The 15,665-nt window shown below is 63.3% G+C and overlaps 2 protein-coding genes across 2 annotated transcripts in view; both read right to left on the bottom strand.

Moving 5' to 3' along the window:
- Positions 1-676: 676 nt before the first annotated feature.
- VOLCADRAFT_98383 (uncharacterized protein) lies at positions 677-12,194 on the bottom strand (the record flags this gene model as incomplete). The annotated part of the gene is made up of 15 exons (XM_002957242.1): positions 677-762; positions 958-1,345; positions 1,562-2,025; positions 2,092-2,194; positions 2,707-2,844; positions 3,622-3,680; positions 4,167-4,284; positions 5,059-5,442; positions 5,701-5,910; positions 6,225-7,461; positions 8,390-9,762; positions 9,910-10,020; positions 10,387-10,503; positions 10,835-11,455; positions 12,027-12,194. The coding sequence occupies 15 exons, from the start codon at positions 12,192-12,194 to the stop codon at positions 677-679; spliced, it is 5,577 nt and encodes a 1,858-aa protein (XP_002957288.1).
- A 1,875-nt stretch (positions 12,195-14,069) lies between these two features.
- VOLCADRAFT_98382 (uncharacterized protein) overlaps positions 14,070-15,665 on the bottom strand; it is a gene marked incomplete at both ends in the record, with an annotated part of 5,030 nt that continues 3,434 nt past the window's right edge. Inside the window, 2 exons of the mRNA XM_002957241.1 lie at positions 14,070-14,385; positions 14,934-15,194. Coding sequence (XP_002957287.1) covers positions 14,070-14,385; positions 14,934-15,194 — 577 coding nt within the window. The remainder of the gene's footprint in view (positions 14,386-14,933; positions 15,195-15,665) is intronic.

Raw genomic sequence — 15,665 nt, 5'->3', positions numbered from 1 at the left:
TCCCTTTCGATCCACCCGGTGGGTGGATCAGCGGCGCCATTCACGTGCATTGATCAAGATGCATGATGGTGTTCTTTATTTCGCATTTGGCGTTTGGCGCGATGTCTCCGATGGCGGAAGGTGCAGGTGGGAGATGCGCAGCTATGCACACCAGGGCCCTAGGTGGTGGCGGCGGCGGCGGTCCCCAACCGGCGGCCGCAGCAAACCCCCACAGACGCAGGAAACCGCCGCCGCCGGTTGGGGACCTGAGACGTATAAAGCGCCACCGCCGCCACGACCAATCAACCCACACTCACACCGATCATCGCATTTTTTGCTGTGCATGGTGATGTGCTCAAAACGTCCCTTCCCACACCCAGGGGAGGCGGGGGGCCAGCTAACCCCCCTCTCATGAATTCGGAGGCCCATCCTCCCATCCTCTTCTCATCCTCTCCCCATCCTCCTCATCCAACGAAACGGAATGCCGTGAAAGACATGCTGTGAAGGTGGTCGGGGGGCCGGAGCTTCACAGAACCAGCAGCGAGCCTACGCTTTTACTGCTGCTGCTGCTGCGGCGGCGGCGGCTACTGCCGAGATTACAATGCTAATGCTAATGCCGTTTCTCTCTCGTTACCGTTGAATGAACCCACCACTGGTTTACGGGCTTCACGCCCCCATCGTCTGCCGCCCCCTCTAGCTAACCCTTCTTGCGAAGGTACGACGGATGCGTGATGACGTGTGCTGGTCGAGGAGCCGTCAGAAGCTCGCGAGTCGAATCATTTCCTGACGGGGCAGCATGGTGGACGGATGACACACACGTGCTGGGGGGGTAGTCTTCTTCTCAGTGCCTGATGATGCCGCTGAAGGTGAACCGCCTTTCGCCCCCTCCTCCCCCTCCCCCTCCTCCTCCCCCTCCTCCCGCGGGGGGACGTGTGGATTTCTCAGCGGAGCGCTTGCCACCGCGGCCACTAGGACCACCAGCTTGCACCACCACACGGGAGATACGGGAAACAGGAGGCACCCAAGCGCCGGCGGCGGGGGCGGGGGAGGCGGCAGTAGCAGCGGCAGCGGCAGCTGTCGAAGGCCGCACGTTATTCACTTGGGACGACGACGGCGGCTGCGGCCCGGAACGCGCTCCCCAAGCGGCCGGCGACATGCCGCCAGCACGGCCGCCGCCGCCGCCAGCAACCCCGGCGGTTGCGGCCGCCGCCGCCGGAGCGATGGAATCCACGACGTCCTTCTGCCGCAGCGCAGTGGCCACCACTGAGCTGACGTGGACCCTGGACACTGGGGAGCCGAGCGCCAGGGCGGTGGCGGCGGCGGCGGCGGGACCCACGTACCTGGGTGAACCCGTCACCCCGTTTACCTGGCGGGGGGGGGAAGGAGGGAACAAGGGGCCCCCGGTTGGGTGTAAACACAGGTGCAGGACATACACACGCACATACACACACACGCCGGTGGGAACCCGACCGGGGCCGGTTTCCATCAAGTACCGCCGCCATGTGGTGTATTCACGTGCGTGTGCAACCTGTCTGGAGATGGATGATATCCCCTCTCGCTTTATGTACTCCACCTCTCTCACCTCCAACGACACAGGCCCCAGCTCCACTCCAGCTCGCAGCCGGGGTCCGCGGCACACCAGGGCGTCCAACAGCTGCGGAGGCAGCCCCTCCGGACGCAGAGCGATGTCATCCAGCGATGCCTCCCGGGAACAAGACGCCGCGCGGCGCAACCGGGAGATGTACGACGCCATCACGGCAGCAGCGGCGGCGGTAGCTGCCGCCGTATCTGGCGCCGTGTCCGCAGCTTCCCCTGTTTGCCCCCACGGAGGGCCCGCAGCGCCGCCGCCGCCGCCGCCGCCGCTGGCCTCGGAGCTTGCTTGGTGCAAGGTTGCCCGGCACCTCGCCAATGTGAACGACAGCGAACATGCCGATCCCGTACAGCTGCCGTTCTGTCTACCACCTCCGCCAGCACCGATTTTAGGACGCGACGGGGGCCTCTGCTGCTGCTGCTCTTCATGCACCGCTGCACTCGTCGCATCAATGGCTTGAGAATGAGGGGGAGAGAGAGGGGGAGAGGGAGGGGGAGAGGGAGGGGGAGCACCGGTCTGACCATCCCCCGGATCGGACTCCAGGGCTGCTGCCGTCGCCACCGGGGGGGGCCGAGAAAGCCGTTGTGTCCGCGGCGACGGCTGCTTAGGCGGCCGCGGCGGCAGCTGCCCCGGGGAGGCGGTAGCTGGCGATACGGGAGTCACTGCCGCTGCCGCTGCTGCAGCACCTGCCGCCCGCAGAGAATCCGCTGCCGCACCCGTCATCATCGCTGCAGCCAACAATCCGATGCCGCCACCGCCGCCGCCGCCGCCACCGCCGCTGCCGCTGCTACAGCAGCAAGATGCCGGTTCCGTCGCCATCAGCCTGCGCCTTCCAGGACCTTCCGCAACGCAGCCGCTCCTCGCGTCCAGCCCCCGGTCCGGGTCCGGGTCCAGGTCCGGGTCCGGGATAGCGGTGACATCCTCGGGCATCTCGCTGATATCGCTGGCGACTTCAACCACTGAATGACCGAAGCTCAGAATGTCGCCCCATTCTGCACCGCCACCTCCGCCATCGCCACCGCCGCCACCACCGCCACCGCCACCGCCGCCATCGCCACCGCCGCCACCACCGCCACCGCCACCGCCGCCATCGCCACCGCCGCCACCACCGCCACCGCCACCGCCGCCATCGCCACCGCCGCCACCACCGCCACCGCCGCCATCGCCACCTCCGCCACCGCCACCGCCGCCATCGCCACCTCCGCCACCGCCACCGCCGCCACCGCCGCCGCCGCCGCCGCCGCAACATCCATGGGCGCCTGTACCGCCAGCACCTGCACGCACGGCGGCGGCGGCGCTGGCGGTGCGGATGCTTGTGGGCAACCTCCGCAGCCCAGGGCAGGTTCGTAAAAGTGGCAGGGCGTTCGTCCTTCTCCCCCTCTTCCACTTCCGCTGCCGCCGCCGTTTCTGCGACCTCCGCTGCGGCTGCATCCATCCGACCACCTTCAAGGCCGATACGTGGCCGCGTCGTGGCCGCCTCCTGCTCCCCCTGCGCCGCCTCCCCCTCGCCAAGCAACTCCGAGATCCCCAAGCTCCCCTCCTCCTGCCCAGGCATGCACACCCATCGGGACGTGGAAAGGAACATGAACATGAACGTGAACACGCACGTACAAGGAAACATACGCAGGATGTTAGGGCTCAGCGAGGAAGTAAAGTTGGGGCGGGGGGGAAGGGGGGAGGAAAGGGTTGGGGGAATAGGGGGAAGGAAGGAAGAGAAGAACGAACGCGGTAAGCAGCGGACAGATACACACACACATATACACACACAAACACACACGCTAACACACACGCTAACACACATGGTTACTCGCACATACACCTCCTCTAATCCCATAACAACTTCATTCGGATTTCAATCATTAAGCCTTCATACGACCATTCTACAGATACGCACCATCATGGCCATCACGACACCACCGGGAACACACCACACAACAGATCAATACCACCGCACAGCACTCCAAAGGCAGCCACATCAGCAGATCTCTCTGCGGACCCCTTAACGGACACCCCTACAGCCCCGCCGCCCCACAGGGCCAACGCACACGCACCTGCAGCTCCAAGCGCGGCACGTCATCATCAACAGAGGCCAGCCAACCCCTGCGCCCAACTGCAGCCCCAACCCCGACACACACACCGGCCGGTCTCAGGGCCTCAGGCGGGCTTTGAGACAGGCGGGAATAGTGCTGCGTCTGTTGCTGCTGCTGCTGCTGATGATGATGATGATGATGCCCACGACCACGACCACGAGCCAGAGTGGCGGCAGGGACCCCGGAGTGGAGCTGCGCCCCGGCGGCGCTCCATTCCGGGGTCCCTGCCGCTACCGGCGGCTTCATCTGGAAGTAAGAGTACGGCAGCCGCCGTCCGCCGCCGCTGCCGCCGATACCTCCTCTTCCGGGCGCCGGTCCAGCTCCGATTTCAGCGACAGCCGACTCATCCACAAAATCATAAGCGCAGCAGCTGGCGGCGCCGGAGGATGACGGTACGGCGCTAACCCAGCGGTTCACCACGTGCGCTAGCCGCCGACTGCTCCAGCTGCCGCCGCTGCCTACCACCCCCCTGCCGCCGCCGCTGGGGCAGCAATACCCGGACCCACCAGGGGACAGCACCAGCGGCAACACCGGGACGGGACCTAGCGAGAGCTCCGAAGCGGGTGCCGCCGCCGCCGCCACCGCCGCCGGACCTGACAACAGCGCGCCGCAGGGCGTGCTCACCTGCGTGCGCAGTGGGAGGTGAAAATAGGGGAGCGGCCGTACGGCGGAGAGTTACGGAGAGGAAAAACATGAAAGATGCTGGAATGAAAGATGGGGCGGAAATAGGTCATATGCCGCGTTATCCCGTAGGCCTGACCCGGTGACCTGACCTCCCCTAACACACCTAAAGCTCTACGCCGGCGCAGCCATTTTACGCAGCATCAGGTAGGAGGACACGGACAGTCCTGACAGTCAGACAGACAGACAAACAGAGCTCTTTCAGGCGCCCTCTCTTCAGAGGATGGTGGTCACGGCGTTGGAAATCATTTCGTATTCATCGCCTTACGCGAGGTGCTATCACTCTCGCTCTCGCGGGCCGCCAGGCTGGGCGGGTCTTACCTGTCGTAGGCGGGACAGCGGCAGGCTGGTCCATGTGCTGGGGGCCGCCGCCGCCGCCGCCGCCGCCGCCGCCGCCGCCGCGACCGCTTCTGTGAGCTGCACAGACTGCAGCGACTGCGACTGCTGCTGCTGCTGCTGAAGGGCCTGGGGCTGACGCTGCTGCTGCTGCTGTTGTTGTTGTTGTTGTTGTTGCCCCAGCCACTGCGAATATGGAGTGGGCTGTGCAGCTACAATTGATCGAGCGATGGCGGCGTGGTGGTGATGGTGGTGGTGGTGGTGGTGCTGGCGCAGCTGAAAGCCACTCAGGGCACGACGGCATTTGGACTGCACGCCGCCGCCGCCAGCTGCCGCCGCCGCCAGCCCCGTGGCAGCTGTAGCAACAGCAGTGGCCGTCACGTGCAATGGCAATGCCGAGGACGACGATTGCCCAGCGGCAGCGGCAGCGGCGGTAACAGCGGCGGCGGCGGAGCCGCTGGCGCTGCTTTGTCGGTGATGCAGGGCGCGGGGTAACAACACCGGTAAGAGCCCCGAGATGCTCTTCAGGATCCCGGGGCCTGCGGGGGTACTTCGACCGCTGCTCTTGCCGCTGCTGGCCCGACGTGCCAGATGCTGCGCATCGGCCGTAGCGCCGGGACTGCCGCCGCCGCCGGTGCTGCCGGCGCCAGCGCCGCCACCTCCAGTTTCGCCTAAAGAGGACGACGTGAGCCGGGCGGCCCGCACGCCGAGGAAACCTTCGAAGGAATTGGGAGGAGGAAGCCCCGCTGGTGGGGCCGCCGCCGCCTGCGGAGCCGGCGGTGGCGACGGCGGAACCGGATCCGCCCACAGTGCCTCGCCCAGCTCCGAGTCGAGCACCGGCAGCGGCCACGGTGACAGTAGACAGGCAGTGATGAGCTCCGAAGCCCAGTTCACGGCGGCGGTGGCGTCCGTGAACGCGGCCGTAATTAGCAAGTGGTGGTGGTGGTGGTGATCATTACGGCAGCGGCCGCCGCTGCCGCCACTGCAGATGCCGCCGCCGCCGCCGCCGCCGCCGCCGCGCACTAAGACTTCCGGCTCGAGGCCAATCACCGCTGAGCGCCTCGTAGCCAGGAAGCCGCCTCCCGCCCTACACAGCCGCGCCGCCTCCGTCCAGAGGGTGAGGGCGGCGTCGCGCCACACACCGTCGCCGGGACCCCCTCCCTGGAGCCCCGCGAGGGCCGGAGCCGCCGACACCGCCACCACCGCCACGGCCAGATTGCCCACAAGGGCAGCCTGTGGGTTGAGCCAGCCATGGCAGTGGCACACAGCCGCCGCAGCAGCGACTGTAAAAAAGCCATCCAATAACTTTGGGTAGATGACATCGTCATTCGAAACCCGAACGAAAACCCTAGTCCTAGTTGTGACGAACACTGTAGGGTTCTGGTAAAATCGGGTGGCTCTGCTGCGACCTTCAGCGCCCCAACGTCCGACGATACGACACAGCACATCCTGCAGTGCGGCCCCACCCCCCGGGGCGGCGTATTCGTAATAATTCACTTTGAAGAACCCAATTTACTGCTTATCTGCACTCGGGTGCTGTCCCTCACCCCACCCCCATGTCCCCGCTCTTTCACCTGCACACCCCCCGACAAGGGATCCAGCTTGAGGCGCGCAGTGGGAGGCGGCAGCAGCGCCCACCGCAGCGCTTGACCAGGAGTGGCCGCTTGATAGACCTCCAGGGAAGGTAGCTGCTCGTCCAGCCGTACACAGCCGCCGTACCAAAACACCGTCACGCAGGGCCGAGCAGAAGCTGACCCCGCCACGGTGCTATCTCCCCCGCCGTCGCCGCCACCGCCACCGCCGCTGCCGCCACCGCCATGGCGACCGCCGCAGCAGACACACGCCCTGCAAGCCGGATAACAACGACGAGCCAAGGTATTGCGGCAATGGCCGCTGCAGGGATCGATCAGATGGACGCATTGCGGCACGCGACTGAGGAATGGTATTGAAGGCCATTCCATGTCGTACTGCTCCAGAGTTGGGCCGGTGATAAGTGCGTGGCTGCTTTCGGAGAGCAGTACCATGCCGGCGGCGGCGGCGCCGCCAACGGTTCGCGCGATGGCGGCAGGTCGGCCGGTGTAGGTGACCCGCGCCATGCGGCTGTTGTACGTCACCTCAACGGCATGATCGACGCCGCTGGCACAACCCATCCGTACACGCAGCCCCCGGAACAGCAGGCGGTCCCGCAACGTCACAACGGCTCCAGCCGCCGCCGCCGCCAGGCTGTTTTCACGCTCGGCAGCCGCCATGCCCAACACGATATGCGGTACATTATCTGGATCTTGATCGTTATCCGGCGTAGAACACAGGATCGCGTTTGGATCTATATCCGAATCCAAGCTGCTCCGCGCACCGGCGGCTGCGGTGTCGCCGCCGCCGCCGCCGCCGCCGCCGCCGCTGCCAGGTGGTCCTGCACTGGCGCTGGCGGTGAAGTCCCGATAGGGGAGCACCGTTCCTGTAGTGGAGAGGAGGTCAGGGAAATTGGAGATATGCTCGTGCGGTACGGCAGATCCCAGAGCAGCGTCCGCGGACGCAGTCGCTGCTACCGCCGCTGCGGAAGGCATGCGGCTAGCACACTCCTCCACAGACCCTCCCGTTCCCGCCGCCGCCGCCGCCGCCAGTGCCGCCAGTGCCGCCGCTGGCGACCCAGCAGCCCCTGCAACACCGCCGCCGGTGCCGTCGATGACTCCGCCACCGCCAGCGGCACTCTCTGTCCCCAGCGCAAAGCGCAGCGGTGCGCCGCTCTGATAACTCATGAACTGCCAAACGGAATGGGGCTCCTGCCTGTATGTATGTACGTGTATGTACGTGTGTACGCATGCATACATGCATGTATGTAGGGGGCGGTACCGGTGCCGGTGTAGGGTCAGAGTCGGTTCGGTATCGGGTCAGAGATAACTGTTACCGCCAGCCGCCTTGTGCAAAAGAAGAGTGCATGAATGCATGTGTGAAACAGGGGGGTATATCTTCACCCGTGGCAGCTACCCTCCGAAACCCTGCCTTCCCCGGTATTTCGAGGCACCCTCATCCAGTCACCCAGTCAACTTCTCAGTGGATCGCTCAGGTTCCGCACCCACCACTAGCAACCAACGGATTCTGCCGAGTCGACAGCGGCCCAACTCCATTCCTGGTCGGCTCGCAGGTTAACTTTATCCCAGGTCACCACCGTCCGTTAACTAAAGGCGAAATACCTAGGATTTTTACCCGCAATACCCGCATTACCCGCAATACCCGGCGCAATACCCGGAATCGAGACCCTGACAGGTCTCGATCCCGGGATCTCCCCGGGGCAATGGTCGCGCATTACTAGTAGTGCCTAACCTATGTTGTATGCATGTATGTATGTATGCATGTATGTATGTATGCATGTATGTATGTATGTGGACCCATTACAACGGATGTCTGCCACACAGCCACACAGCCACACAGCCTGGTGCCCGGCGCACACGGAATTCTCCGGTTCTCAGCTTTGGAAGCTGAACGGAGGTGGAGGAGGAGGAGGAGAACAACAAGCTTGACGTTCACCCTTAAAATGACGACATAAAATCAACAACGAAACAAGGGCAAGCTTATGTGCACATGTGTGCATGCGTTTAACTGAGGCCATGACGAGTCCTTACCCCTCCCCACCAAATGAGACCCATATCCGCAGCACACTTCCTGCGCACCTCCCCGCTCCCCCCTAGCTTGGGCAGACATGAATGACGATTACCTGCTGAAGCGCAGCGGAGGCGCGTGAGTAGGATTCCTGGTACCTGGGCCGCCGCTGTCGCCGCTGCTACCCCTGCTGCCGCCTCCGCCTCCACCTCCTCCGCCGCCTCCACCTCCCCCGCCGCCTCCACCTCCCCCGCCGCCTCCACCTCCCCCGCCGCCGCCGCCATGTGTGCTGTACGCCGCCAGGGAGCTCAGCAACTCCTCCACGAAGACGACTGCAGGCTCCGGAGCCGCCCTCGGGCGCGAGGGGGGGCCCGATGTCCTGGCAATCCTAGCTGGAACGGACGGTGAAGAGGCGGGGGGATTCCGGTGCGAGGTACGACAGCCTGTGGGTGTTGGAACCGTCTTTGATCGATGCGCTGCCGTCAACGCGGCCGCTGGCAACGCCACCGCCGCCGTCAGCGCCTTCGACATTAAGGAAGCATGTGCTGTCGCGACGGCGGCGGCGGCCGGGGCTAGGGGGCCAACCACGTGCACACAAGGCTCTGAAGCAGGTCGATAGTGGGTGGCGGAGGTAAGGACCGCCGTCGTGGCCGCCGCCGCGGCCGTGGCCGCTGCGGCAACGGTATCGTTTGTGGTTGTGGCGGCGGCGTTGATAACGGGGCCAGCGACAGCTGCATCAGGACCGGCGGCAGTGGAGCGGCCGCCGCGGCCGGGCTGGTGCCGTACCAGGAAGCTGCGCGGCATGCCGCTCCAGAAGGACACGACGCTGCTGCCGCCGCCGCCGCCGCTGCCGCTCAGCCGCCCGGGCTGCTGCGGCTGCTGCTGTCGCACAATGCGCCCATTCTGTTCAGCTGCAGTGGTGGAAACGGACGCGCCGCCAACGCCGCCGGCGGCGCCGCCGCCCGGGAGGTCCGGGTCGGACGTATCCGCCTCCGAGTCGCTGATGGCCCTCAACCAGCCCGCGGATGACGGTGAGGGCCCTGTTACAGTATCCCCCCAGCTTGCGAACGGAGAGGCGCCTCCGAAACCAACCCCAACCCCGCCCATCCCCATTCCCAGCCCAGACGCAGACCTCCCTGGATTGCCGCTACTGCCCTGGCGGATGATGAGCGCTGGTGACGGAGCCGATGAGAGCGGCGGCGCACAGGGGGCCACCGCGCGGTGCGGAGACGGCGGGCAGGTAGCCATTCGCGGCGGCGGAGGTGGTGCTGCCGCCGCCGCCGCCGCCGCCGCCGTGAAAGACGAAGACGAAGCTTTGTTGTAGATTCCAGGGGAGTTTGTGAGGCGCTGCAGCAGTGTCGCTGTCTTGCGGCCCCGGGATCCCTCGCGGGAGGAGCCCCGGTGGTGGTGAGGCCCACTCCTTGCCGCCGCCGCCTCCGCCGCCGCCTCTGCGGGGTCCCACACCCACACCGGCTGACACGGTGGCTCCTGAGGACATCGGCAACGTCGGGTTTCGGAGCAAGGACACAAGGATCACTATCACTATCACTATCACCATCACCATTTTACCGATACTTCCATCCTCAATTTTCTCCCCGAGGCCGATCCAACCTTCCCCGCCTCCGGGTCCCCCACCTGCAGCAGCCTCTCCGGCCAGTCCACGTGCAGCAGCTCCTCCTGCGCCGTCAGACAGAACATCAGCGCGGCCTGGGCGGTGTGGAAGGCCAACACGAAGGAGTCACCCTCCTGACAGGGGGGGAGGGGGGAGGGGGGAGGGGGGGAGGGCGGGAGGAAGGGGGAGGCCGACACAGGAAGAAGGTGAGGTAGTCATATGCGAGGAACTCAAAAGATAAGCTCCAAATTCCGAAACTGCCTAGGGATGAAGTCATTGACCCGTGGCGGGGTGAGGTGAGGTGGGGTGGGGTGAGGGGGGTGAGGGGTGGGGTGGGGTGGGGTGGGGTGGGGTGGGGTGGGGTGGGGTGGGGTGGGGTGGGGTGAGGTTTCTGATCCGGAAACAAATTCTGCATCACCTGAGGTGAGGTGCAGAAGGCCGCGCGAGGAGGGCAGGCAGCACGTTCAAGGAACAGGGAAAAGCGTTTTTTTACAACTCACCGTGGCCGACTCGTACCCGCCATACTCCGTGGCGCAATGACGCAGACATGCGTTATGTAGCCGCAGCGCACAATCCATGAGCTCCGAATCCAACCGCTCCCAAAGCAGCGTGGAGTCCTGGACAGATGTACATACATACATACATACATACATACATACATACATACATACATACATACATACATACATACATACATACATACATACATACATACATACAAGCGAACAGATGCCAGATGGACGGACATACAGACGTACAGACATACAGACGGATGTACGAACCTGCAGATAGCGAGGCAGGACGAACATGCGGGTCTACATCTGTACAGGCAAACGAGCGCCATGCAGACCGACCGACAGACAGACAGACAGACAAGCGGCTTCCCCCCACCAGTCGTCGGCTACCCCGCCACCACTCGCCCACCCCTCCTCCCCCCCGGCAGCTGACCTGGATGTCAGTGACACACAAAGTCGTGTGAGGCCCGGGACCCGGGGGGGTGATGCGGCGAATACGACTCAGCAGCCGCAGCCGATGTCGCCGAAGAAACCAAACCACCCCCACCATCGCCGCCGCCAGCACCGCCGCCGCCACCAGCGACAATGCCAGCGCCTCCCCCCACGCCACACCCCCACCCCCACGCCCCCCGCCGCCACCTCCACCGCCGCCAGGCTCGTCCATACTGTCTTCCTCGTGCGGGGCATGCCCGATGGACGCCAAGTACGACATCAATAGCGCAGTACGATTGCTGCCCGCCAGCAAGGCGTCGTACATGGCCTTGGTTTTCTTCCGCACCTCTGCCGCCGTCGTGTTTTGGGCCCCCAGCAAGACGCCAGCCAGCCAGGTGACGGAGGTGAGATTTGTCCCCCCCCGGGAACGAATATCAGTTGCGATATTTTCCGACCGCAGAGAGGCAGCGGCGGCGTCCAGAAAGCGCTCCAGGTCGGCATCGTCGTAGCCGTACGACCGCCAACGGTTTCGGTTAGCTGGATCGAGGTGTTCAACGCGGGTAGGTCCACTACCATGACTGGGACTCGCCACAAGCTCCCAGCTGTTGCCGGGGCCGATGGCCTGTGGTCATTGGGGTTGTGACACGGGGGGGGAGATGTGTTTCGGCGGGGGGAAATGGGCGGCGGCGGCGGTTTCCTGTCGCCGTGCGGTGGGCGTGCTGGTGTGGGGGGGGCCGGGGGTGGCGGGGTCAGTCATCTTGTACGGTGTACCTCCGCCTGCCGTACATGCTTATAACCTTCCTTCCGCAGCTGCTCTGCTTTTTCATAAAGCCAACTCCAAACGTCATATCACGCATATGCTGGTGGGGAGTCATTAGTTTCAGCTTTTCCCCCACGGAGGCGCATCGAAATTCGTTACCTCCAGCCAGTATCCCCTCGGCACACATTACCCACCGACCAAGTTATTCATGTACGCAAAACCATCCAGGTACTTACCATACGGTCAATAGCATCATACCATTATGTCAGTCCATTCATCCATTACTAGAATAACTCCGCCTATACCCTTCCCTATAAGTCCTGAACCAGCAGCACGAGGAGAACCAAGGTAAATTGCACCGCCAGGCCATTTGCGACTTAGGGTTGCGCACTTCTCCCCCCTCCCCGCCTTAGACACACAGGCACACACGAACCTGCGACAGCAAGTAGTACGTGGCGAGCTGCTCGCTCTCGCTGGCTCGACTATTGATGGAAGCCGTGAAGCCGATGAAGGCGGCAAACGGCACCGTGTTCACGTAGTAGTACGTGGCCCCAGCAGCGCCACCTGCGTCGGCCGGGTGTGCTGCGGCTCCGGCGGCCATAGCCGCCGCCGCCGCAGCCGGCCCCGTCGTCGAGGTTACCTTCGTTGTCGTATTACTCGTCGCCGTACCGGTGTACGGCACGGCGTAAGGGCAGCGGTCGGCGTCGCAGGGCACCAGCTCGTCTGCTGCCCAGTCTAATACCAAATGGCTGCCTGGGAGTACGGCAACGCCGATTCGGCCCCTAAGGTTGAAAGCTTTCGAGGACAGGGAAGCCGGAGACCCGCTGCTACTGCTGCTACTACCAGTACTGCTACTACTGTTATTGCTGCTATTACTGCTATTACTGCTGGTACTGCTAAATGCAGTTAATGTAAGGTTGGTGGTGGCCGCAGCGGCGGTGGTGGTGGTCTTCTTGGCAGCAGCAGCAGCAGCAGCTGGTGATTCAGCGCTGTCCACTTTAAACTGGTTGGGTCCCGTGATGGCCATTGCGCAGCGGCCCTGAGGGTGTTGGACACAAGGAGGAGCACAAGAGCACAACAAGGGGGGATAAGAGTGACGCGTGGGGGTGGGCGGGAAAACGAAAACACGGCGGAACGAGGAAATAACGACAGCCAAAGTAAAACTGAGACAGACAGCCACCGATGGCATCCAGAGCACCAACTGGGCCCCCTGCGGCGGCCCCCCCCGGGGGAAAGAGAGGACTCTGAGCGGAGTGGGGGCGAGCCGGGGCGAGAGGGGCCCAGCCATAACGGGTATCACGCAACCAGCCTCACTACCCCCCCTCGCAGGTGCCGCCTCCCTCAACTACCCCCGCCCCCACCCCACCCGTTCCGTCTTCCACACCCACCCTAACCTCCAACTATCTCTACTCCCAACCACCCACACCCGCCCTTTGGACACCAGCAACATTGCAAAATTCCAATTGCAAATATTGCAACCCCAATAATTGCAATGATCATCATGGGGTATGATTAGGGTTGGAAGTCATCTAAACCTAAACTTCTAAACTTAGATGAGAAACTTTAGAAACTAAACTGAGATATTAGATGGAATTTTTTGGCGCCTTAGTTGTACGGCAGCTCCGAAACCTTAGGAGCGACCTTAGGTAGTCCTGAGAAACTTTAGATGAAGCTGTCTGAGTGGGGCACGCTCGCCCTAATGGGCGTCCCCGACGACTGCAAGGAGCACATGGAGGTACTGACCGCACGCAAGACTGTGGAGAGCAAGGCCGGCAAGTCCACCACAGTGTCAGTGCAGATCGGGCATTGAAGCGCGGCTAATGTTCTGGTCGCAGCACATGTCCGTGCAGTACCCAGCACTGGCAAACGTGGCGGACCGTGTACTGCGCATGCACACGACCACCTGCGCTGCTGAGCGCAACTGGTCGCTGTGGGGCAACATTTTCAGCAAGGCTCGCAACCGCCTGTCGCAGGAGCGGGCGGAGAAGCTCATCTACATTCGCCAGAACGACGACTCCAACAAGGGCACGGGCAGCCGCCTGTCGGACGAGGAGGTGGTGATGACTCTGCTGGCTGCAGAGGATGAGAAGAGCGCGTGTGTGTAATGGGCGGCGGGGTACATCGACTGGCACGAGGTGCCTGGTGTCGTGGTGTGCAGTTCAGCAGTTTGCCAATCGCTGTGTTCTTTGGAGCGTTTAGGGGCTTGCTACTTGCTATGTAATGCTCGTTTCCATGGGTGTGCAGTGGCTTGCAGGCGGTGGTGTCCCGTGGGTCCCTTGCCCCGTGTGCCAACTGAGCACCTTTCGCTGCGCACACTCAACGCAGCGCAAAACTATTTAATTATCGTTAATAAGCAGCAAATGGAGATTCTAATTCCTAAGTTTCAGCCTAAACGACCCTTCCGCCAGAAAGTAGCCGAAACCTTAGTTGAGATTTCTAAACTTCTCAACTAAACCTAATTAGTTTCTAAGGAAGTTTAGTTGAGATAAAATTTCCATCGAAGGAAGTTAAAAACCCTAGGTATGATCGATTGATCCTTCGTGTACTCCTGCACACGCACGGATGCTCTCGCCCCCCCCCTGCAGCACCCCGTCCCTGCTACCTGTCCGAATAGCGGCATGTAGGTGCAGTCGCGGCTTCCGGCGGCCCGCCTGTCGGCCGCGGGTGGCGCGAAGGCACCCAGCTGCTCGGCCAGCTGCAGCGCCGCCAGCCAGGCCGCCGTGTCGACCACCGCCTTGCCGGTGGAGGGCTGCATGAAGAGCCCGCTGCTGTGGCCCCCCGACTGAACCAGACTGCGAGGAAGGGACGGGGGAAGAGGGGGAGGGGAAGGAGGGGGAGGGGGCGGAGGTGGAGGGGGCGGAGGTGGAGGAGGGACGAGCCACTGAAGGTTTCATGCTGAGTACGAAAGGCGTCGATATTATCAGGGAGGGTGTCTCACTGGAGACCATATAATGGTCTTGAAGAGCATGCAGGCGGTCTTCGTCCCGCATGACGATAGGTGAAGAACCGGCCGGCGGTGGGTGTGACGGCCCGCCGGGACGGGGGGGACAGACGAACCACGAACGAGTGAAGCTGCTGCTGCCAAGGAAAGAGAAGCAGAACTGACCAGTGGGGGGGAAGGAGTCACATGCTGCTGCTGCTGATGATGATGACGATGGTGACGATGACGATGGTGACGCAAAGAGGGCAAAGAATCCACTAGCCCAGGGTACCCAACTGCTGTGTAGGAGCCCAAGGGTGAGAGAGGGACTCACGCCCTGCGCCCTGCGCCCGCGGCTACCCCCCCCCCCGCCCAGCCACACACCACTCGCCCGCACCCCCCGCACCCCCCCAGCCCTACCTGGCCAGTATCGCCAGCACCGGCAAACCCGCAGAGACACAGTCCCTGGACTGCCACAAGCAGATGCCGTAGTCATTGGCCTGGCCATCACCGTCCAGATCGGAGCCGTTGAAGTGCGCGGCGGTCTCCAGGGCCTCCTGCCATGTCCGCGGCGGTTGCCGACCCGCCGCCTCGAACAGGTCCGTTCGGTAGTAGAGCAGGGTGACGAAGCCGGACACCGGAATGGACGTAACGACGCCGCCGAACACCGCCGCGAATTCGCTTAGCGTGAAACAAAAGGAGGGATGCGAAGGAGGGGTGAGGGAGGGGACGAAAACAACGAAAGAGATGGCTGATGTGAGAGAGGAGGCGGGTGAGGAGAGCGGGAAGCACGCTAAGCATTCCAAGGGGTAGAGCTGGAACGGACGGATATGCCCTGGCATAGGTGGGTATATATGTATGTAGGTATGTAGGTATGCAGATATGTCGGAATGAAGCCCACGCACGTGGTATGCGCATTCCCCGCTGCTACCGACTGCCACACGACTACTGCCACACGACTACTGCCACTACTTGCCATTGTTACCACACGTATTTCCCCCCACACACATCATCCCACCGCACAGCTGCCGCAGTGAGATCCTGTAAGGCCCCTCCTCCTCCTCCCCTTCCCTCCTCCTCCTCGTGCTTCGTCTTCCCCCACCTCTCCCTCCTCCGTCCTCCCCCTCCTCCCCCTTCCCTCTCCTCCTCCCC

Source organism: Volvox carteri (genome assembly GCF_000143455.1).
Source record: "Volvox carteri f. nagariensis unplaced genomic scaffold VOLCAscaffold_71, whole genome shotgun sequence".
In the NCBI taxonomy this organism is placed as follows: domain Eukaryota; kingdom Viridiplantae; phylum Chlorophyta; class Chlorophyceae; order Chlamydomonadales; family Volvocaceae; genus Volvox; species Volvox carteri.
The sequence above is the reverse complement of the archived record's forward strand: the minus strand, read 5'-3'. Positions and strand labels throughout refer to the sequence as shown.